Genomic DNA, 20,968 nt, shown 5'->3' with positions numbered 1-20,968 from the left:
CCAGTGGGGAAATGGGTGCCTAAATATGATCCCCAATCAGAGACAATGATAAACAGCTGCCTCTGATTGGGAACCATACCAGGCCAACATAGACATAAAACAACCTAGATAACCCACCCTAGTCACACCCTGACCTAACCAACATAGAGAATAAAAGGCTCTCTATGGTCAGGGTGTGACAGTTCCATAGTTTTCCTTATATAGATGTATATTAGGAGGTATTGAGTTTTGTATCGAGTTTGGTAATCAAGTCATTCTAAATGATTCAGACGTGCCATTCCACTACATTTCCAAAATTGGTCATGATGGTTTCCAAACAATGTTTGATAAATTTAGCTAATCTAATTTATTTAATTAATAGCTGTTTGTGAGCGCATCAGCCCTCGCTCTCTTACACACAGAGCCCTCCAGGCGTAGAGTCAGAGAGTCCTGCTGCGAAACGATAGCTAGCTCAATTAATAAATCATTCAATTAATGTTACTAAATGATTTACCAAATCAAATCACATTTTATTTGTCACATGCGCCAAATACAACAGGTGTAAATCTTACCGTGAAATGATCAATTACAATCCCTTAACCAACAATGCAGTTCAAGAAATAGAGTTAAGAAAATATTTACTAAATAAACTCAAGTAAAAAAAAAAAAATCAATAAGTAATACAAGAAAATCACATAACAATAACAAGGCTATATACAGAGGGTACTGGTACAGAGTCAATGTGCGGGGGTACAGGTTAGTCGAGGTAATATGTAAAGTGACTATGCACATAGATAATAAACAGCAAATAGTAGCAGTGTAAAGACAAATGCGAGGGGGTCAAAAAAATTGTCAGGAGGGGACTAAGCGGGAACCCTGAGGGGCCCCAGTGTTGAGGATCAGCGTGGCAGATGTGTTGTTGCCTACCCTTACCACCTGGGGCCAGCGCGTCTGGATGTCCAGGATCCAGTTGCAGAGGGAGGTATTTAGTCCCAGGGTCCTTAGCATAGTGATGAGCTTTATGAGCACTGTGGTGTTGAATGCTGAGCTGTAGTCAATTAAAAGCATTCTCACATAGGTGTTCCTTTTGACCAGGTGGGAAAGGGCAGTGTGAAGTGCGAGTGCGATTGAAATTGCGTCATCTGTGGATCTGTTGGTGCAGTATGCGAATTGGAGGGGATCTAGGGTTTCTGGCATGATGGTGTTGATGTGAGCCATGACCAGCCTTTCAAAGCACTTCATGGCTACAGATGTGAGTGCTACGGGGCGGAATTCATTTAGGAAGGTTACCTTCACTTTCTTGGGCAAAGGGACTATGGTGGTCTGTTTGAAACATATAGGTAATACAGACTTGATCAGGGAGAGGTTGAAAATGTCAGTGAAGACACTTGCCAGTTGGTCCGCGCATGCTTTGAGTACACATCCTGGTAATCCATCTGGCCCCGCTGTTTTGTGAATGTGTGAATGTTTAAAGGTCTTGCTCAGCTGGTGCTCTCATGCATGCTTCAGTGTTGCTTGCATCAAAGCGAGCATAAAAAGCATTTAGCTCGTCTGGTAGGCTCGCATCACTGGGCAGCTCGCGGGTGGGTTTCCCTTTCTAGTCTGTAATAGTTTTCAAGCCCTACCACATACTGTGAAGAACCAGGTTGGAATCTGAAAGCCCCTGAATTACCATATAGTAAATGACTCACCATCACTTAGTACTGTTAAACAGGATCAGCACGCCATTTACTACACATTTACTGGTAATTTATAATCCATTATTAAGCTATTAAATCAATGCAAACACAGTGATAAGAAAAAATGAAATCACTGTGGATCTCGGCACTGTTTGCACCCACCCTTATTCTCGCAAAATCCTTTTAAAATGAGAGCCCTCCTTTATCTCCCCATAAGCCCATAGCCATAACCCTCCTTCGTGGTTTTATCTTCAGGACCTAAACTGGAAAAACCTTCGGTTATGGACACTTAAGCAAAGTGCACCACTCTGGAGCCAGCAATCCATGCAAAAAATAAATGGTGCCTGCCTGAGTTTGTGGTGTGTTGCGAGGGTGTGTTTGTATGTGTGGAACATGTACGACGAACAGCCAGTATGTGTGTGTGTCAGGGCTGATGGGGTTCATCTATCATCTTTTTTTGTCTTTCCCTTCAGTCAGACCCTGCTCTTCCACTCAGAAGACAGATGGACTGTGGGCACTAAACACGGTCAGATGACCCCATTGACACCTCTAAACAATATAATGACCACACTGGAGTCACTAAATATCCCAAAATGGCCTTGCTGGGGACACTCAAATATTCCCCAAGAGAGCTTCAGTCAGATCACAGGTGGCAAACGGTTCTCTTGGCTTATGGTGTCAACTTCATCCATCATCAAGTGGAGCAGAAACCCAGATAATCCCAGGAGCAATATTTCTGTTACAGAGGAAACGGAAATATTCTTACTGTAGGTAACTGAAACATGCTCAGTAAAGTTTTCCTAACGTTGTATATATTTCGGTGTCATGACTACAACACAAAGCATATTGTCAGATTGTGGCAGAGGTGGGATCCGTATTGCTGTATCTCTCCCATTAAGGAGGAAAAATGACTAAGGCAAGGAGTTTTTCATGATCACAGTCACCTGATAATGATCCTTCCTACAGGATGGGAGCTGTTGAATGTTCTCAGAACATCATTTAAACTGCCACCTGAAGGAGAGGAATGACAGATTTATTTAATTTAACACAATACATGATAGCAACTACCGGCACACTCTGTTAACGAGGTGAAATCAGTTGTTATGAAACCCATAGCTAGCCTACGGATATTGTTGTACTCCCTTTGTCTAGGGGTCCTAGGCCTAGTTACTACAGACCTCATGGCCACCAAACAAAACCAGTCACCTCCAAGCTTGGAGGTGCAAGTTGGAGGTGCACTCCAGTCACCCAAGTCATAGACTGTTTTCTCTGCTACCGCACGGCAAACAGTACTGGAGCGCCAAGGCTAGGAACAAAAGGCTCCTACCCCCAAGCCATAAGGCTGTTGAACAATTAATCAAATGGCCACTGGACTATTTACATTGACCCCCCCTCGCTGTTTATTATCTATGCATAGTCACTTCACCCCTACCTACATGTACAAATTACCTCAACTAACCTGTACCCCCTTCGCACTGTACTGGGTACTGGTACCCCCTGCATAGAGCCCCGTTATTGTTGTTATTGTGTTACTTTTTATTTATTTTTAACTTTAGTTTATTTGGTAAATATTTTCTTAACTCTTCTTGAACTGCACTGTTGGTTAAGGGCTTGTAAAGAAAGTATTTCACTGTAAGGTCTACACTTGTTGTATTTGGAGCATGTGACAAATAAAGTTTGATTTGATTTGAAGCTGGAACACTGACTGACAATCACCCTAATTGGCAACACCTGATGTGCTTATCAACCAGGCTCAGCACCTGGACAAAGTTGCTGGTGCTCCCTTGGGGAATGGAGTGTGGAAGTGGTAGTGAGCTGTAGTGTGCTGTTCAAACTACAGTACCTAATCTATTCCATAACGCAATATGCTCAATTAGCCTACACATGCAGACCAGCCGCATGTGGCCTCAATTCCCCTTCCACTTATCAGCTATGCTAACCCCTGAAACATGTTTATACACACAGCCATACACTACTGAACCTGTGGGCTAACAGTTCGCTTCCAAGACATTTACATACATTTATTGAGCCTGAAGACCAATATAGCAAAGGAAAGTTTAACATCCCTGTTCAGCAGACTAACAGAATGAAAGTCACAGCCCCTCAGGCGAAAAGAGCCTCAGTGCATTCAGAAACTATTCAGACCCCTCAACTTTTCCCCAATCTTGTTACATTACAGCTGTAACGGTTTTCTAGGTGTGGTGAAGGAGAGTCGGACCAAAACGCAGCGTGTAGATTACGATTAATGTTTAATGAAAAAAACACACTAAACACAAACACTACAAAACAAACGTAACGAAAACCGAAACAGCCTAAACTGGTGCAAACTAACACTAGACAAGGACACTAAGGACAGTAAGGACAATCACCCACAAAACAACCAAAGAATATGGCTGCCTAAATATGGTTCCCAATCAGAGACAACGAGAATCACCTGACTGATTGAGAACCGCCTCAGGCAGCCATAGACTACGTCGACGCCCCACAAAACCCCAAGACAAAAAACACACCACAATAACCCATGTCACACCCTGGCCTGTCCAAATATATAAAGAAAACACAAAATATTATGACAAAGGCGTGACAGAACCCCCCCCCCCCCTAAGGTGCGGACTCCCGGACGCACCTCAAAACCATAGGGAGGGTCCGGGTGGGCGTCTGTCCATGGTGGTGGCTCCGGCTCAGGACGTGGACCCCACTCCATAAATGTCATAGTTCCTCCCCCTCGCGTCCTGGGATAATCCACCCTCGCCGCCGACCATGGCCTAATAGTCCTCACCCAGAACCCCACCAGACTGAGGGGCAGCTCGTGACTGAGGGGCAGCTCGGGACTGAGGTGCGGCTCGGGACTGAGGCAGCTCGGGACTGAGGGGAAACTCGGGACTGAGGGGAAGCTCGGGACTGAGGGGAAGCTCGGGACTGAGGGGAAGCTCGGGACTGAGGGGAAGCCCAGCACTGAGGGGAAGCCCAGCACTGAGGGAAAGCCCAGCACTGAGGGGAAGCCCAGCACTGAGAGGAAGCTCAGCACTGAGAGGAAGCTCAGCACTGAGAGGAAGCTCAGGCAGGTAGTTGGCCCCGGCAGATCCTGGCTGGCTGGCGGATCTGGAAGAGTCTGGTTGACTGGCAGATCTGGAAGAGACTGGTTGACTGGCAGATCTGGAAGATACTGGTTGACTGGCAGATCTGGAAGAGTCTGGTTGACTGGCAGATCTGGAAGAGACTGGTTGACTGGCAGATCTGGAAGAGACTGGTTGACTGGCAGATCTGGAAGAGTCTGGCTGACTGGCAGATCTGGAAGAGTCAGGTTGACTGGCAGGTCTAGCTGCTTTGGCTGCTTCATGCAACCTGGCAGCTCTGGCTGCTCCATGCAGACTGACAGCTCTGGCTGCTCCATACAGGCTGGCAGCTCTGGTTGCTCCATGCAGGCTGACAGCTCCTTGCAGACTGACAGCTCCTTGCAGACTGGCAGCTCCTTGCAGACTGGCAGCTCCTTGCAGACTGGCAGCTCCTTGCAGACTGACAGCTCTGGCTGCTTCATGCAGACTGACATCTCTGGCTGCTCCATGCAGACTGCCAGCTCTGACTGCTCCATGCAGGCGGGCAGCACCTTGCAGACTGACAGCTCCTTGCAGACTGGCAGCTCCTTGCAGACTGGCAGCTCTGGCTGCTCCATGCAGGCTGACAGCTCTGGCTGCTCCATGCAGGCTGGCAGCACCTTGCAGACTGGCAGCTCCTTGCAGACTGGCAGCTCTGGCTGCTCCATGCAGGCTGACAGCTCTGGCTGCTCCATGCAGGCTGACAGCTCTGGCTGCTCCATGCAGGCTGACAGCTCTGGCTGCGCTGAACAGACAGGAGACTCCAGCAGCGCTGTAGCGGAAGAAGGCTCTAGCTGCACTGAACAGGCGGGAGACTCCGGTAGCGCAGGAGAGGAGAAAGGCTCTGGCTGCGCTGAACAGACGGGAGACTCCGGCAGCGCAGGAGAGGAGAAAGGCTCCGACAGCGCTGGAGAGGCGAGGCGCACTGTAGGCCTGATGCGTGGTGCTGGTACTGGTGGTAGTGGACCGAGGACACGCACAGGAAGCCTGGTGCGGGGAGCTGCTACCAGAGGGCTGGTGTGTGGAGGTAGCACATGATGGGCTAGACCGTGAAGGCGTACTGGAGATCTTGAGAGCAGTGTTGGCACAGGACGTGCAAGGCTAGGGATGTGCACAGGAGGCCTGGTGCGTGAGGCTGGCACCAAATTCACCAGCCGACTAACACGCACCTCAGGACGAGTATGGAGCGCTGACCCAGGTGCCATCAAATCCCTGACACGTACTGTCGTGCGAATTCCATGCAAAAAGCACCAACACAGCAACTGCCTCATTTCTCTCTCCTCCAATTTCCCCATTAACTCCTTCACAGTCTCTGCTTCGCTCACCTCCAACACCGGCTCTGGTTCTGGTCTCCTCCTTGGCTCCTCACGATAAACAGGGAGAGTTGGCTCAGGTCTAACTCCTGACTCTGCCACACTCTCCCTGAGCCCCCCCCCAAGAAATTTTTGGGGCTGACTCTCAGGCTTCCTTGCCAACCGTGTTCCCTCATATCGCCGGCTCCTCTCTCCGGCTGACTCTGCTCTCCTCGCTGCCTCCACCTGTTCCACCTTTGGGCGGCTACACTCCCCTGGTTTAGCCCAGGGCCCTCTCCCGTCGAGGATTTCCTCCCATGTCCAGAAATCCTTATTGCGCATCTCCTCTTTGGGCTGCTCCTGCCTGTTGACACTCTGCTTGGTCCGTTTACGGTGGGTGATTCTGTAACGGTTTTCTAGGTGTAGTGAAGGAGAGTCGGACCAAAACACACTAAACACAAACACTACAAAACAATAAACGTAACAAAAACCGAAACAGCCTAAACTGGTGCAAACTAACACTAGACAGTTACAAGGACACTAAGGACAGTAAGGACAATCACCCACAAAATAATGGCAGTGGTGCACTTTCCAACAAAAAATACCATTTAACATTTACATTTGAGTCATTTAGCAGACGCTCTTAACCAGTACGACTTACAGTAGTGAGTGCATACATTTTCATAATTTTTTATACCACTGTCACAGTGTTGTAATACTCGAGACAGACTGGTCTTGAGTCCGGTCTCGAGACCACATATTGAGTGTCTTGGTCTTGTATCGGACTCGGATATATTTTGACTCCGTCTCGGGCAACGATAATTCCAAGACCATCATTTCTTCACGAGGCCAGCGGAGCAGTAAAACTCATAATTATCAACCCCAGTTCAGTCAACACATAAAACCGCTTCGCCAGGCCAAAGACACACTTCTTTCATGCTACATTTATAAAGTGTGCTTCCTACTTTACTCATAACGTTACTGTTCTTTACTTTTGTTGAAAAATATACTTAAACCTTGTCGCACTTGTCAGAATTGTCTTGCTCCACTAGTAGGGGAGACTGGGGCAAATTTGAGAAAATGTAACATATTTTGTCATTTTATCTATTAATTTGAGACCAGTTTTGTTTTGTGATAATTTGTAGAGCTACATTTATTTTTTTACAAATTTGAATGGCTGAAGAATCTACATGTTCGACTGAAATATTAACACGGAAATACTGGGTTCAAATGTCAGCGAGAGCATCTGCATCGCTGATCGCACACTAGCAGCGAGACCTGAGAATTTGAAACGAAAGCTTTCATTACAAACCATGAGCAACACAGAGGGAAAGAAGGAATCGGCTTAGCAAAGTGAAAAAGGAATTGCATTGCGTCAAATTAACCCCGCTGCTTACACCACATGCTGTGAGGAGGAGCGGAGACATGCTCTGGACTGTGGCCACACAGGGCTGAGAATCACCTCAGCCCCTTCAAAAGGATTTGCATTCATTCATAACAGGAACACCAGGTCTAAACACAGACAGGTTACAGTAGAGAGGAATGAATGAGAATGATGTCTCGGACCTAGCAGCATCACAAGACTCAGAACACTACTCAGCAGAAGACATCGAGGCAAGGTTTTCTCCTCTGCTCCACCACCAGATAATACAGTACATTTTTTAAAAACAATTATTTGTTTTAACCTTTATTTAACCAGGCAAGTCAGTTAAGAACACATTCTTATTTACAATGACGGCCTGGGAACAGTGGGTTAACTGCCTGTTCGGGGGCAGAACGACAGATTTGTACCTTGTCAGCTTGGGGGTTTGAACTTGCAACCTTCCGGTAACATGACACTACAAGTGCATGATATTCTCATGCTATGAATTATGAGTTTGAATGTCTGTGTGCGTGTGCGTGTGCGTGTGCGTGTGCGTGTGTGTGTGTGTGTGTGTGTGTGTGTGTGTGTGTGTGTGTGTGTGTGTGTGTGTGTGTGTGTGTGTGTGTGTGTGTGTGTGTGTGTGTGTGTGTGTGTGTGTGTGTGTGTGTGAGGCACACTTGTGTGTTTGTGTGTATTATCATTCAATATTTTGAGTGTGCAATTCTAACCTTTCTCAAATAATTCTGCAGAGTGTGTGTGTGTACTATGCCTTCTTCTGCATGAATGTGCCTCTGTGTGTGTGCGCGTGCTTCTGTGTGAGTACCCTTTCAGCCACTTACCAGCTCAATGAGCTCCTGGTAGCACACCTGTCCCTCCTCGTTGCTCTGCACCAGGGCGAACAGCATGTCCAGTTTGGAGGGGTCCAGCTGCAGCTCATGGTGCTCCACCAGACTGGTGAAGTTCTCCACTGCGATGAAACCGGTGTTGTCTGGGTCCAGCTGGCAAACACAACACAACAAACACTCAGTACAGGCTGACCAGAACAGTGCTGCTGTTGATGATGATAGTAGTAGTGCCTATTAGCAAGAATGGGCTCAATTCCATTCAAATTCACAGAATTTATTTTCATGGAAGATTTTTTTTAAATTGACCTCATCCCTGAGTATTAGAGTGATCCTCTTTCTTTACCTCCCGTTATACATAATCATAATGAATGAATCTTCCTGAGTGCATCAGTAATCACCTGGTCACACACATTTCCTAGGTGGCAAAGGTCGAATCAGGTCAAATATTATTTTGTCATATGCTTTGTAAACAGTCTCTCCCAACAGTGAGAGAAAATGTTTAAACAATAGAAAGATCATGTGGAATAACTACACAATAACAATAACTTATACACAGGGTACCAGTACCATGTCCGGATGGATATATAGCCATTTATCGGCGTAGTAACAAACCCACAACTTGACACCCATGCGACCTCCCCAGTAATAATCAGCCCCTCAGCAACCTGCTCCATCTATTTTTACACACACACACACACACACACACACACACACACACACACACACACACACACACACACACACACACACACACACACACACACACACACACACACACACACACACACACACACACACACACACACACACACACACACACACACACACACACACACACACCTATTACAATTCTCAACAGTAATTTAAAAGCAAGACAGGATCTTAAAAATATATTAAATTTCGTCCAGGAGGTCACCTATTGAGTAGGGCTGAACTATTTCATAGACAGCAGTCGACAGCAGAGACACAACAGACATGCCAGGACAATGGCGAGCACTAGAGCCAAGAGAGATGAAAATGTCAATGAGAGCAGCATTAATTAAACCATATTGTCAGTGGGAACATCATTGGAAGAATCAGACCAGCCTTAAAAACAGAATACAAGCCAGCTGTATTTTTTCTACTAATTAAATGGGCAGAGGCCTAAAGAAAATAACAGACTGGTAACAACAGGCATTGGCAGGACTGATGGGCCAACAGGTCATTCTAATGGTACACCGTGATCTGAACACACTGTATGACTGAAATCCCACTGCTGACACCATATGTCATTATACAGACATTGTATTCTCTTTTTCTTTCATTTTGGAGTTAGTGAGTTGGGTTCTACCGCATTTACATTTGTGGACAAATCATTGTGGTTTTCATGAATCACCACTCTCACTGTGAGGCCCCCATGGGTTATTACCGCTGATGCTTGCATGCCTCGGCCACCCCGTAATTGATCTAAGCAGGGAGTGTCATAAAAATGCCAGAGTTGAGCAGTCTGAAATAGTGCCTGTTTAAAAATGGCCCATAAAGTACAGGGTGTGTATGTGTGTGTGGTGTACTGTGTCTGTGAGCCCGCATTCTAGTGTGTTTTTGTGTTTGTACTGTATCTATCCATCGTCGACTGCCTCTTTATTTATTTAATATTAGATTTCATTTGTTTCAATGGCGCATTTAATATCCTGTTCTAGTTTCTCTTTAGGCTGTCGAGCTGTGTCTGTGTTTTTACTACATTTCTGTGTTTTTACTGTGTTTCATATCATGATAATAGAGATGAAATCAACAGCTCCTTGTTGCTCTAGGGTCGAAAAGTGCTCTTTCAGCTGTTGCATCACTCTGGAGTCACCCACAGTGTGTACCATGTTGGTTTGTGTAAATATAGGAGGAGGAGATCCTCTCGTTCTGAATATAGATGGCTCCATGACTCAGTAGGCAGAGGCCATTCCTTGGCTGCCTCAGGAGGGTAGAGTGGTTCTATAAAACACTGAGCCTGCTAGTGCCAGTCTCTACTGTAGCTGTCTCAAGGTTTACAGCTCGCCAGCTCCACTCAGGGACAAGGAAGATTCATCAGAAAATCCCTGGGAGTGTCTGATACAGTGTGTTTGTGTATGTGTCGATCCCTCTCTCTTTGTGGAGTTCTTTTCCTCCTCCCCGGGACTGATTTCAGGAACGTTTACTGCTGTTTAATTGAATACAAGAAGCTCTTTAATTCCATTTCTACTGCTCACCCTCCCAAGGTCTCTTGTTACTTATTTATTAGTCAGGGGTGGGGTATTAGCAGTCAAATACTAGTGTGTTAGCTTTGATCATGCTTCGAGTCAGATGGTAGCATTTTTTGCAGGGCCGGCTTTAGCCTTTTGGAGGCCCTAAGCGAGATTTGGCTGGGAGGCCATCCACCTCGCGGCAAAACATTCTAGTGGCCCCCACTCTTGACGATGGGGAGACATATTTTTGATTGAAAGTTAATTTTAATGCAAATGTTGCATGAAAATGTTCTGCAATTCTACACATTTTGCTCTGGGCGGAGAGAAATGTTGGCAGTTTTAAAAGCTATTTTCCTGCAATTCTACACATTTTGTAATGACTTATGCCATGCTAATATGATATCCGAGTGAGAATGACTAACAAAATCAAATGGGGCTTCCTGGAGGTCAGCGACCCTGGGCACGTGCCCTGCGTGCCCAGTCAGTATTCGGCCATGATCACTACAAGTTTAGATAGCTTGCTAGACTAACTACCAATCTAAAAATGGTTAGCGGACATGGCTAATTGAGTGACTGTCAGTGACTGACATAAGAGAAAAACTGCTGATGCACAAACAAATTTTGAAATTGCACCTTGTGTATTCTACTATTCTTACTCTCAGGACGGGAGCCTCCTAGCGGCCGGGGCCCTAATTGACCGCTTATGTTGCTGATGCCTGGAACCGGCCCTGCATGTTTGCTCTGTTGATGCAAGCAACCAAATGTTATCAGCCTTGTGAAATAGTAGGGAGCTAAGAGCAAATAGTGTAAATTCTTGTGTTTTCACAATCACAGACTTTGTTGTGTAGCCATTTTTCATCCCAACAGGCAGGCGCCCATACAAAAGTACACACACAGACCGACGCGAACACAAATACACACATGGACACACACACACACATCAGTAATCTGAGCCATCTCCCTGCTCAGTCATCGCACAAACATATCACACACAGAGTAATTTTGGCTGAATGCCGGGGCCCCTCGCTGGCTGGGCCTGACAGTCTTGAGCTTGGGAAGTGGCTTCCTGAAATGCGGCTAAAGCAAATGCATGTATGAGAATGAACCAAGAAAGAAAAAAATATCCCAGATCTATTTTTACTTAATGCCCTTACAGTGTGTTTCACAGAGGTTTGTTTAAACACAGTCTATTCTGCCCCTGGGGAGAGAAAGAAGGGTTGCAGATAAGGCCAACATTTTGCATAGGCTGAGTGTAGGGCACTGGGATGTTAGGATGGGGAGGGAGGGAGGGAGGGAGATGGGTACATTTGCAAGAAAATGTGTGAACCCTTTGGAAATATGTGGATTTCTGCATAAAATGGTCATAAAATTTGATCTGATCTTCATCTAGGTCACAACAATAGACAAACACAGTCTGCTTAAACTAATAACACACAAACAATTAAAACGTTTTCATGTCTTTATTGAACACACCATGTAAACATTCTCAGTGCATGGTGCCAAAAGTATGTGAACCCTCGGATGTAATATCTGGTTGACCCTCCTTTGGCAGCAAAAACCTCAACCAAACATTTCCTGTAGTTGTGGATCAGACCTGCACGGTCAGGAGGAATTTTGGACCATTCCTCTTTACAAAACTGTTTCAGTTCAGCAATATTCTTGGAATGTTTGGTGTGAACTGCTCTCGAGGTCATGCCACAGCATCTCAATCGGGTTGAGGTTAGGACTAAGACTGGGCCACTCCAAAAGGCATATTTTTTTTCTGTTGAAGCCATTCTGTTGTTGATTTACTTCTGTGATTTGGGTTGTTGTCCTGTTGCGTCACCCAACTTCTGTTGAGCTTCAATTGGCAGACAGATAGTCTAACACTCTTCTGCAAAATGGCTTGATAAACTTGGGAATTCCTTTTTCCGTCGATGATAGCAAGCTGTCTAGGGCCTGAGGAAGCAAAGCCGCTCCAAACTATGATGCCCCCTCCACCATACTTGGTGTGCTTGTTGGTGTGCTGAGCCTTTTTTTCTCCACACATAGTATTGTGTGTTCCTTCCAAAAAACTCAACTGTAGTTTCATCTGTCAACAGAATATTTTGCCAGTAGCGCTGTGGAACATCAAGGTGCACTTCAGATGTGCAGCAATGTTTTTTTTTGGACAGCAGTGGCTTCTCCCGTGGTATCCTCCCATGAACACCATTCTTGTTTAGTGTTTTACATATCGTAGACTCGTCAACGGAGATGTTAGCATGTTCCAGAGATTTCTGTAAGTCTTTAGCTGACACTCTATGATTCCCCTTAACCTCATTGAACATTCTGAGCAGTGCTCTTGCAGTCATATTTGCAGGACGGCCACTCCTAGGGAGAGTAGCAACAGTGCTGAACTTTTTCCCTTTATAGACCATGTCTTACCGTGGACTAATGAACATCAATGCTTTTAGTGATACTTTTGTATCCCTTTCCAGCTTTATGCAAGTCAACAATTCTTAATCTTAGGTCTTTTGAGATCTCTTTTGTTTGAGGCATGGTTCACATCAGGCAATGCTTCTTGTGAATAGCAAACTCAAATTTTGTGACTGTTTTTTATGGGGCAGGGCAGCACTAACCAAAATCTACAATCTCTTATCATTGATTCGACTCCAGGTTGACTCCTGACTCCAATTAGCTTTTGGAGAAGTCATTAGCATAGGGGTTCACATACTTTTTCCAACCTACACTGTGAATATGTTAATTATGTATTCAATATAGACAAGAAAAATACAATAATTTGTGTGTGTTATTAGTTTAAGCACACTATGTTTGTCTGTTGTTGTGAAGATTAGATGAAATTTGATGACTAATTTATGCAGAAATCCAGGTCATTCCAAAGGGTTCAGATACTTATTCTTGCCACTGTATATAGAGAGCAGGAGAGAGGGAAAAGAGAGAACGCCAGAGACTGCTCAACCACTGTGTAGCATTCAGTTAGTCAGACGTCTCTAACACACTCCAACAGTCCAAATCTATCAGAAGGCTGTGACACACTCCGGTGCTCTGCATCACCCGGGCACACAGAGGAGCCACGAAGTCTGATCACTGTCTGGCCCCATATGTCATTGTCACATCGCCACGGTTACCATGCGGGGTTTTACACTGCAAATTGAACTGTAGCCTATACTGTAAATAGAGACAGTATTTGCCTAACCTTCTACTGGAAGGGTGTTACACAAGTACCGGGAGCTGAGAATGAAGGTGAAGAGGTGGTGAAAGATTGGTCCTTGTTGGTAGTTATGACGATTAACAATCAATACATTCAGTGAGGAAAACAGAGACGAATGAACGTTAGGTTATAAGCGTCACCTTTTTTTCTTAGTAAGGGTAGTGGGGTCCATGACTGTTTGAGAGAGAGAGAGAGAGAGAGAGAGAGAGAGAGAGAGAGAGAGAGAGAGAGAGAGAGAGAGAGAGAGAGAGAGAGAGAGAGAGAGACAGAGACAGAGACAGAGAGCTGTTATTGAAATAATACAACACCGGGAGGATGATGGGTTGACAAGCCACATCGTCGCCATGGTTACGGGTTTCCTGTGTGTCACAGCTTTCGCATTTCCCATATTGTGGGGGAATTGAGAGAGGAGGGGGTAGAGAGCACTGGAGTAGGGAAAGAAGGATATAGATGGATGGAGAGATAATTAGAGGAATGGATAGAAGGATGGGCTGGTGAAAAAGGGATGATGAAAGAGGTGAGGGCTAAGGGGTCAAGGAGGGGGGGGTGGTGACAGCAGGACCTGCGGATGAAGAGGGTGAAAGGGTTAACAAAAACAGAGAAAAACAAGATAGGGTGAAGAAAATATGGTGGGAGCAAGTAGAAGGGGATGGATGAAGATAAGGGGATGAAATAGTGTGGAGGAGGAGGAGGCGGCTGTGCTGACAGCAGGGGAAAGATCACGTCGTTAACCCTCAAGACCTCTATTACCGTCAGCAGACAACCAGCCACTGAGGCTAACCCCAGAGCAGGTGTCACTTAACCGAGTCCAGCACTACAGTGGGAGGGGGAGGAAACCCTGACCTGGGAACAGACCTTGGCCCTAAATAAAAACAAGGAAGCTTTGTTTGTCCACATTGCAAGATCTACATCCTCACATCCAGACTAAAATGGATGGGTCTGTGTGTGCCTACCTAGTAAGAGTGTAGTACTGTAGTAGCATGAGTGTAGTAATGTAGCAACGTAGAAGAAGTGTTGTAATATTTTAAGTACTGTAGTAGTATCAGAGTGGTGTGGTAGTGTTGTAGTATAAGCAGGGTTGGAAAATAAGATAGCCCAAGGCTAGTACTTTTCAGACTGGGCTAGTAAAAATTGTGGTCTACTAGCCTGCTATGCCAGTGCCCAAAATCCTTAATTTCCATACCAGAGTACAAGTATAGCAGGGTAGTAATATACCTGTAGCATCTGAGTATTGCTGTAGTATGAGAGTTGTATCAGTGTTGCAGTAATATTTGCGCGGCAGTGTATTAACACAGCGATAGCGTCTGAGCTAAGCAGTGAATCAGCTCCAGTGCCCCAAGGACCCACTGCTTGTTCTTTGACAACCGGGCCCTCTAATTATTATACATCAGCAGCATTGTAGGCTACTGTGGCACTGACTGCAAGATGGTGGCAGTCAGGCCATGACAACAGCTCTCTCTCTCTCTCTCTCTCTCTCTCTCTCTCTCTCTCTCTCTCTCTCTCTCTCTCTCTCTCTCTCTCTCTCTCTCTCTCTCTCTCTCTCTCTCTCTCTCTCGTCTCTACTCTCGCTCCACACAGACAGAGCAGAACTCCTTGATTCGTGTCGAATCCATGACCACATTTTCTCCCTTTGACATTCAGTCACACAAACAGCAGCAGGAGACATTCCTCAAATGCTATGCATGAAAAGCACCACGCTGATGGCATCAGACCTCAATGAAAGAGAAAATAAGAACCTCATCCTTGCTATGGTTGGCATATATACACGCCAAAACTGTATAACACTGTCCTCAGATCATTTATGTAGCAGGTGAAAATAGCTCTGATAAAAGAGGGGAATTGCAAAGGAGATATTAATCAACTAATGATTGCAAGGCTCAGTGATGGTGGAGCTCGAACTCAGGCTGCCAATGTCCTTATTAAGTGACATGGCTATATGAATAACCATTAGACAAACAGAAGTGTGAGTGCGTCTGTGTTTGTCAAGTATGAGTCTGAGTGTGAGTCAGTGAGTGTATGTGCCTGCATGGGACAGAAATAGCCTGAGCTCAGCACTGCTACCTCCTGCAGACAAAGACTAATAAAACTCACTCCTGTAGCTACTCTCTCTCTCGTGCTGCAGTCTGATGTAGCAGCCCAATGTGAGAGGTACATGCAACTAGCTACATGTAGCACAACTCCACTCATAACCCTATATGAGTGAAAGGAGACTAGACCAATATGAAGGCCTGCTGATCTAGGCCTACATGAATGTCTACACATCTGAGCCTATGAAAATATAGCCTACAGATACATTTTGAGGAGACAAGAACAAGAAGTATCTCTTAGGGGAGAAAATATTGGTCTACTCTACTTTCAAGTTGAGGTCTGCCACACATTATGGATAAATAGATGTTGACATGCACACCCTCCGTTGCTTTCCTGGGCTAACATAAAGAGAGTTTTTCTCCATTGAAACCAGACACTTTAAAGCTAAAGAATTCCCTCCACCTGTGCATGCTGCTGCTCGAAAACTTTGAAAACCACCACCATGACCACAGCACATCCTTTTACCACATTCACACAATATTCCTTGGTGGCTTTTCACCTTCTGCTCATACATAAACACACACAAATATTGAAAAAAGGTGGGGTAAAACACGCACACACACCACAGCTTGTATTGCTATCCTTGTGGCGACCAAATAATTGATTCCCATCCAAAATCATATTTTCCCTAAACCTAACCCCTAACTTTAAAACTATACCTAACCCTAACTCCTAACCTTAATTCCGTTCAACTGACGACGGGGTCAGCCTGCAGGTCGCCCGGCCCACCACAAGGAGTCGCAAGAGAGCGATGAGCCAAGTAAAGCCCACCTGACCAAACTTTCCCCTAACCCGGACGATGCTGGGCCAATTGTAAACTGTTCTATGGGACTCCCGGACACAGCCCGTTGTGGCGCAGCCCGGGAATGAACCCGGGTGTGTAGTAACGTATCTAGCACTACGATCCAGTGCCTTAGACCGCTGTGCCTATCGGGAGGCCCGGCCTAACCTTAATTCTAACCCTAATTGTATCCCAAACCCTAAACCCAACCCCTAAACCTAAATAATACATTTTCCTTGTGGTTATCGGCAAAATGTACCAACTTCCAAATTCTCCTTGTTTTACTATCCTTGTGAGAACTTCAGGTACCCACAAACGCACACACCTCTAAGTCTGTTGATAAATGTGTTACTGATGGGCCACTCGTGACCCTTAGACCCTGCAGCAGATAATCGATGCCTCCCTCTCGGTGCCCAATCTGTCAATCAGTCAAATCCCCAGCTGGTGGAGGGATGAGGGGGGGGCTGACACGATGCACATTAGACATTGATTAAAAAATAACCATTAAAGTAGTCTTTGATTTTGATAGCAAAACGCTTTAAATACTAAAGCTGAATTTTTTTAAAAATGTTAAAAGTTGAATAAATGCATCCTGAGAGAGCTGAAAAGAGTGCTTGAGGCTGTAGCTGTCTCAGTGCTGGACAATGGTGGAGAAAAGTACCCAATTGTCATACTTCAGTAAAAGTGAAGATACCTTCATAGAAAATGACTCAAGTAAAAGTCAAAGTCAAATAATACGTGTGTAAGGTCTAAAAGTAAAAGTATTTGGTTTTAAATATCCTTAACTTGTTCACACTACCACGCTCCCCAAGGACACCCCCCCACGCTCAACTCAAAAGATGGAGCACAGAATGCAAAAATATTCTTAGAAATATTTAACCTCCACACATTAACTGTTATGCAGGTGAATGAGGACCCAAAAGCGACTTGGCGAAAACAGAGTCTTTAATCCAGTAAAGTAAATCTACAATCATAAAGCATAATTCCACTCGTAATGACGAGAACAGACTGGAGACTCGATCATGAACTGCAGGTTGCCTCGGGAAGGCACTTGAACGTAGCAGACTCAGACACCTGCTCACCACGCAGCATCTGAGGGAAACACGACACGACAGGGCGATACACAGACACAGCACGGTGAACAATAGACAAGGATCCGACAGGGCAGAAACGGACAACAAGGGGAGAAATAGGGACTCTAATCAGGGAAAAAGATAGGGAACAGGTGTGGGAAGACTAAATGATTGATTAGGGGAATAGGAACAGCTGGGAGCAGGAACGGAACGATAGAGAGAAGAGAGAGAGGAAGGGAGAGAGAAAAAGGGGAACGGACCTAAAAAGACCAGCAGGGGGAAAACGAACAGAGGGAAAAGCAAAATGACAAGACAATATAAGACAAAACATGACAGTACCCCCCCACTCACCGAGCGCCTCCTGGCGCACTCGAGGAGGAATCCTGGCGGCAACGGAGGAAATCATCAATAAGTGAACGGTCCAGCACGTCCCGAGACGGAACCCAACTCCTCTCCTCAGGACCGTAACCCTCCCAATCCACTAAGTATTGGTGACCCCGTCCCCGAGAACGCATGTCCATGATCCTACGTACCTTGTAAATAGGTGCGCTCTCGACAAGGACGGGAGGGGGGAGAAAGACGAACGGGGGTGCGAAGAAAGGGCTTGACACAGGAGACATGGAAGACAGGATGGACGCGACGAAGATGTCGCGGAAGAAGCAGTCGCACAGCGACAGGATTGACGACCTGGGAGACACGGAACGGACCAATGAACCGCGGAGTCAACTTACGAGAAGCTGTCGTAAGAGGAAGGTTGCGAGGGGAAAGCCACACTCTCTGGCCGCAACAATACCTTGGACTCTTAATCCTATGTTTATTGGCGGCTCTCACAGTCTGTGCCCTGTAACGGCAAAGTGCAGACCTCACCCTCCTCCAGGTGCGCTCACAACGTTGGACAAACGCTTGAGCGGAGGGAACGCTGGACTCGGCAAGCTGGGATGAGAACAGAGGAGGCTGGTAACCCAGACTACTCTGAAACGGAGATAACCCGGTAGCAGACGAAGGAAGCGAGTTGTGAGCGTATTCTGCCCAGGGGAGCTGTTCTGCCCAAGACGCAGGGTTTCTGAAAGAAAGGCTGCGTAGTATGCGACCAATCGTCTGATTGGCCCTCTCTGCTTGACCGTTAGACTGGGGATGAAACCCGGAAGAGAGACTGACGGACGCACCAATCAAACGACAGAACTCCCTCCAAAACTGTGACGTGAATTGCGGGCCTCTGTCTGAAACGGCGTCTAACGGGAGGCCATGAATTCTGAACACATTCTCGATGATGATTTGTGCCGTCTCCTTAGCGGAAGGAAGTTTAGCGAGGGGAATGAAATGTGCCGCCTTAGAGAACCTATCGACAACCGTAAGAATCACAGTCTTCCCCGCAGACAAAGGCAGACCGGTAATGAAGTCTAGGGCGATGTGAGACCATGGTCGAGAAGGAATGGGGAGCGGTCTGAGACGACCGGCAGGAGGAGAGTTACCTGACTTAGTCTGCGCGCAGTCCGAACAAGCAGCCACGAAACGGCGCGTGTCACGCTCCTGAGTCGGCCACCAAAAGCGCTGGCGAATAGACGCAAGAGTGCCTCGAACACCGGGATGACCAGCTAACTTGGCAGAGTGAGCCCACTGAAGAACAGCCAGACGAGTGGAAACAGGAACGAAAAGGAGGTTACTAGGACAAGCGCGCGGCGACGCAGTGTGCGTGAGTGCTTGCTTAACCTGTCTTTCAATTCCCCAGACTGTCAACCCGACAACACGCCCATAAGGAAGAATCCCCTCGGGATCAGTAGAAGCCACAGAAGAACTAAACAGACGGGATAAGGCATCAGGCTTGGTGTTTTTGCTACCCGGACGGTAAGAAATCACAAACTCGAAACGAGCGAAAAACAACGCCCAACGAGCTTGACGGGCATTAAGTCGTTTGGCAGAACGGATGTACTCAAGGTTCTTATGGTCTGTCCAAACGACAAAAGGAACGGTCGCCCCCTCCAACCACTGTCGCCATTCGCCTAGGGCTAAGCGGATGGCGAGCAGTTCGAGGTTACCCACATCATAGTTGCGTTCAGATGGCGACAGGCGATGAGAAAAATAAGCGCAAGGATGAACCTTATCGTCAGACTGGAAGCACTGGGATAGAATGGCTCCCACGCCTACCTCTGAAGCGTCAACCTCGACAATGAATTGTCTAGTGACGTCAGGAGTAACGAGGATAGGAGCGGACGTAAAACGTTCTTTTAGAAGATCAAAAGCTCCCTGGGCGGAACCGGACCACTTAAAACACGTCTTGACAGAAGTAAGAGCTGTGAGAGGGGCAGCAACTTGACCGAAATTACGAATGAAACGCCGATAGAAATTAGCGAAACCTAGAAAGCGCTGCAACTCGACACGTGACCTTGGAACGGGCCAATCACTGACAGCTTGGACCTTAGCGGAATCCATCTGAATGCCTTCAGCGGAAATAACGGAACCGAGAAAAGTAACGGAGGAGACATGAAAAGAGCACTTCTCAGCCTTCACGTAGAGACAATTCTCTAAAAGGCGCTGTAGAACACGTCGAACGTGCTGAACATGAATCTCGAGTGACGGTGAAAAAATCAGGATATCGTCAAGATAGACAAAAACAAAGATGTTCAGCATGTCTCTCAGAACATCATTAACTAATGCCTGAAAAACAGCTGGCGCATTGGCGAGACCAAACGGCAGAACCCGGTACTCAAAATGCCCTAACGGAGTGTTAAACGCCGTTTTCCACTCGTCCCCCTCTCTGATGCGCACGAGATGGTAAGCGTTACGAAGGTCCAACTTAGTAAAGCACCTGGCTCCCTGCAGAATCTCGAAGGCTGATGACATAAGGGGAAGCGGATAACGATTCTTAACCGTTATGTCATTCAGCCCTCGATAATCCACGCAGGGGCGCAGAGTACCGTCCTTTTCTTAACAAAAAGAACCCCGCCCCGGCCGGAGAGGAAGAAGGCACTATGGTACCGGCGTCAAGAGACACAGATAAATAATCCTCGAGAGCCTTACGTTCGGGAGCCGACAGAGAGTATAGTCTACCCCGAGGAGGAGTGGTCCCCGGAAGGAGATCAATACTACAATCATACGACCGGTGAGGAGGAAGGGAGTTGGCTCGGGACCGACTGAAGACCGTGCGCAGATCATGATATTCCTCCGGCACTCCTGTCAAATCGCCAGGTTCCTCCTGAGAAGTGGGGACAGAAGAAATGGGAGGGATGGCAGACATTAAACACTTCACATGACAAGAAACGTTCCAGGATAGGATAGAATTACTAGACCAATTAATAGAAGGATTATGACATACTAGCCAGGGATGACCCAAAACAACAGGTGTAAAAGGTGAACGAAAAATCAAAAAAGAAATAGTCTCACTGTGGTTACC

General features: G+C 46.4%; 1 protein-coding gene across 1 annotated transcript in view; it reads right to left on the bottom strand.

Moving 5' to 3' along the window:
* Positions 1-20,968, bottom strand: part of LOC124039890 (rhomboid-related protein 1-like) — a 76,416-nt gene that overhangs the window by 46,190 nt on the left and 9,258 nt on the right. Inside the window, exon 2 of the mRNA XM_046356410.1 lies at positions 8,248-8,406. Within this exon, the coding sequence (XP_046212366.1) occupies positions 8,248-8,406 (159 nt within the window). The remainder of the gene's footprint in view (positions 1-8,247; positions 8,407-20,968) is intronic.

The sequence above is a fragment of the Oncorhynchus gorbuscha genome, linkage group LG07, assembly GCF_021184085.1.
Source record: "Oncorhynchus gorbuscha isolate QuinsamMale2020 ecotype Even-year linkage group LG07, OgorEven_v1.0, whole genome shotgun sequence".
Lineage (NCBI taxonomy): Eukaryota > Metazoa > Chordata > Actinopteri > Salmoniformes > Salmonidae > Oncorhynchus > Oncorhynchus gorbuscha.
Note: the sequence above shows the minus strand (reverse complement) of the source record. Positions and strands in the feature narration are given on the sequence as shown.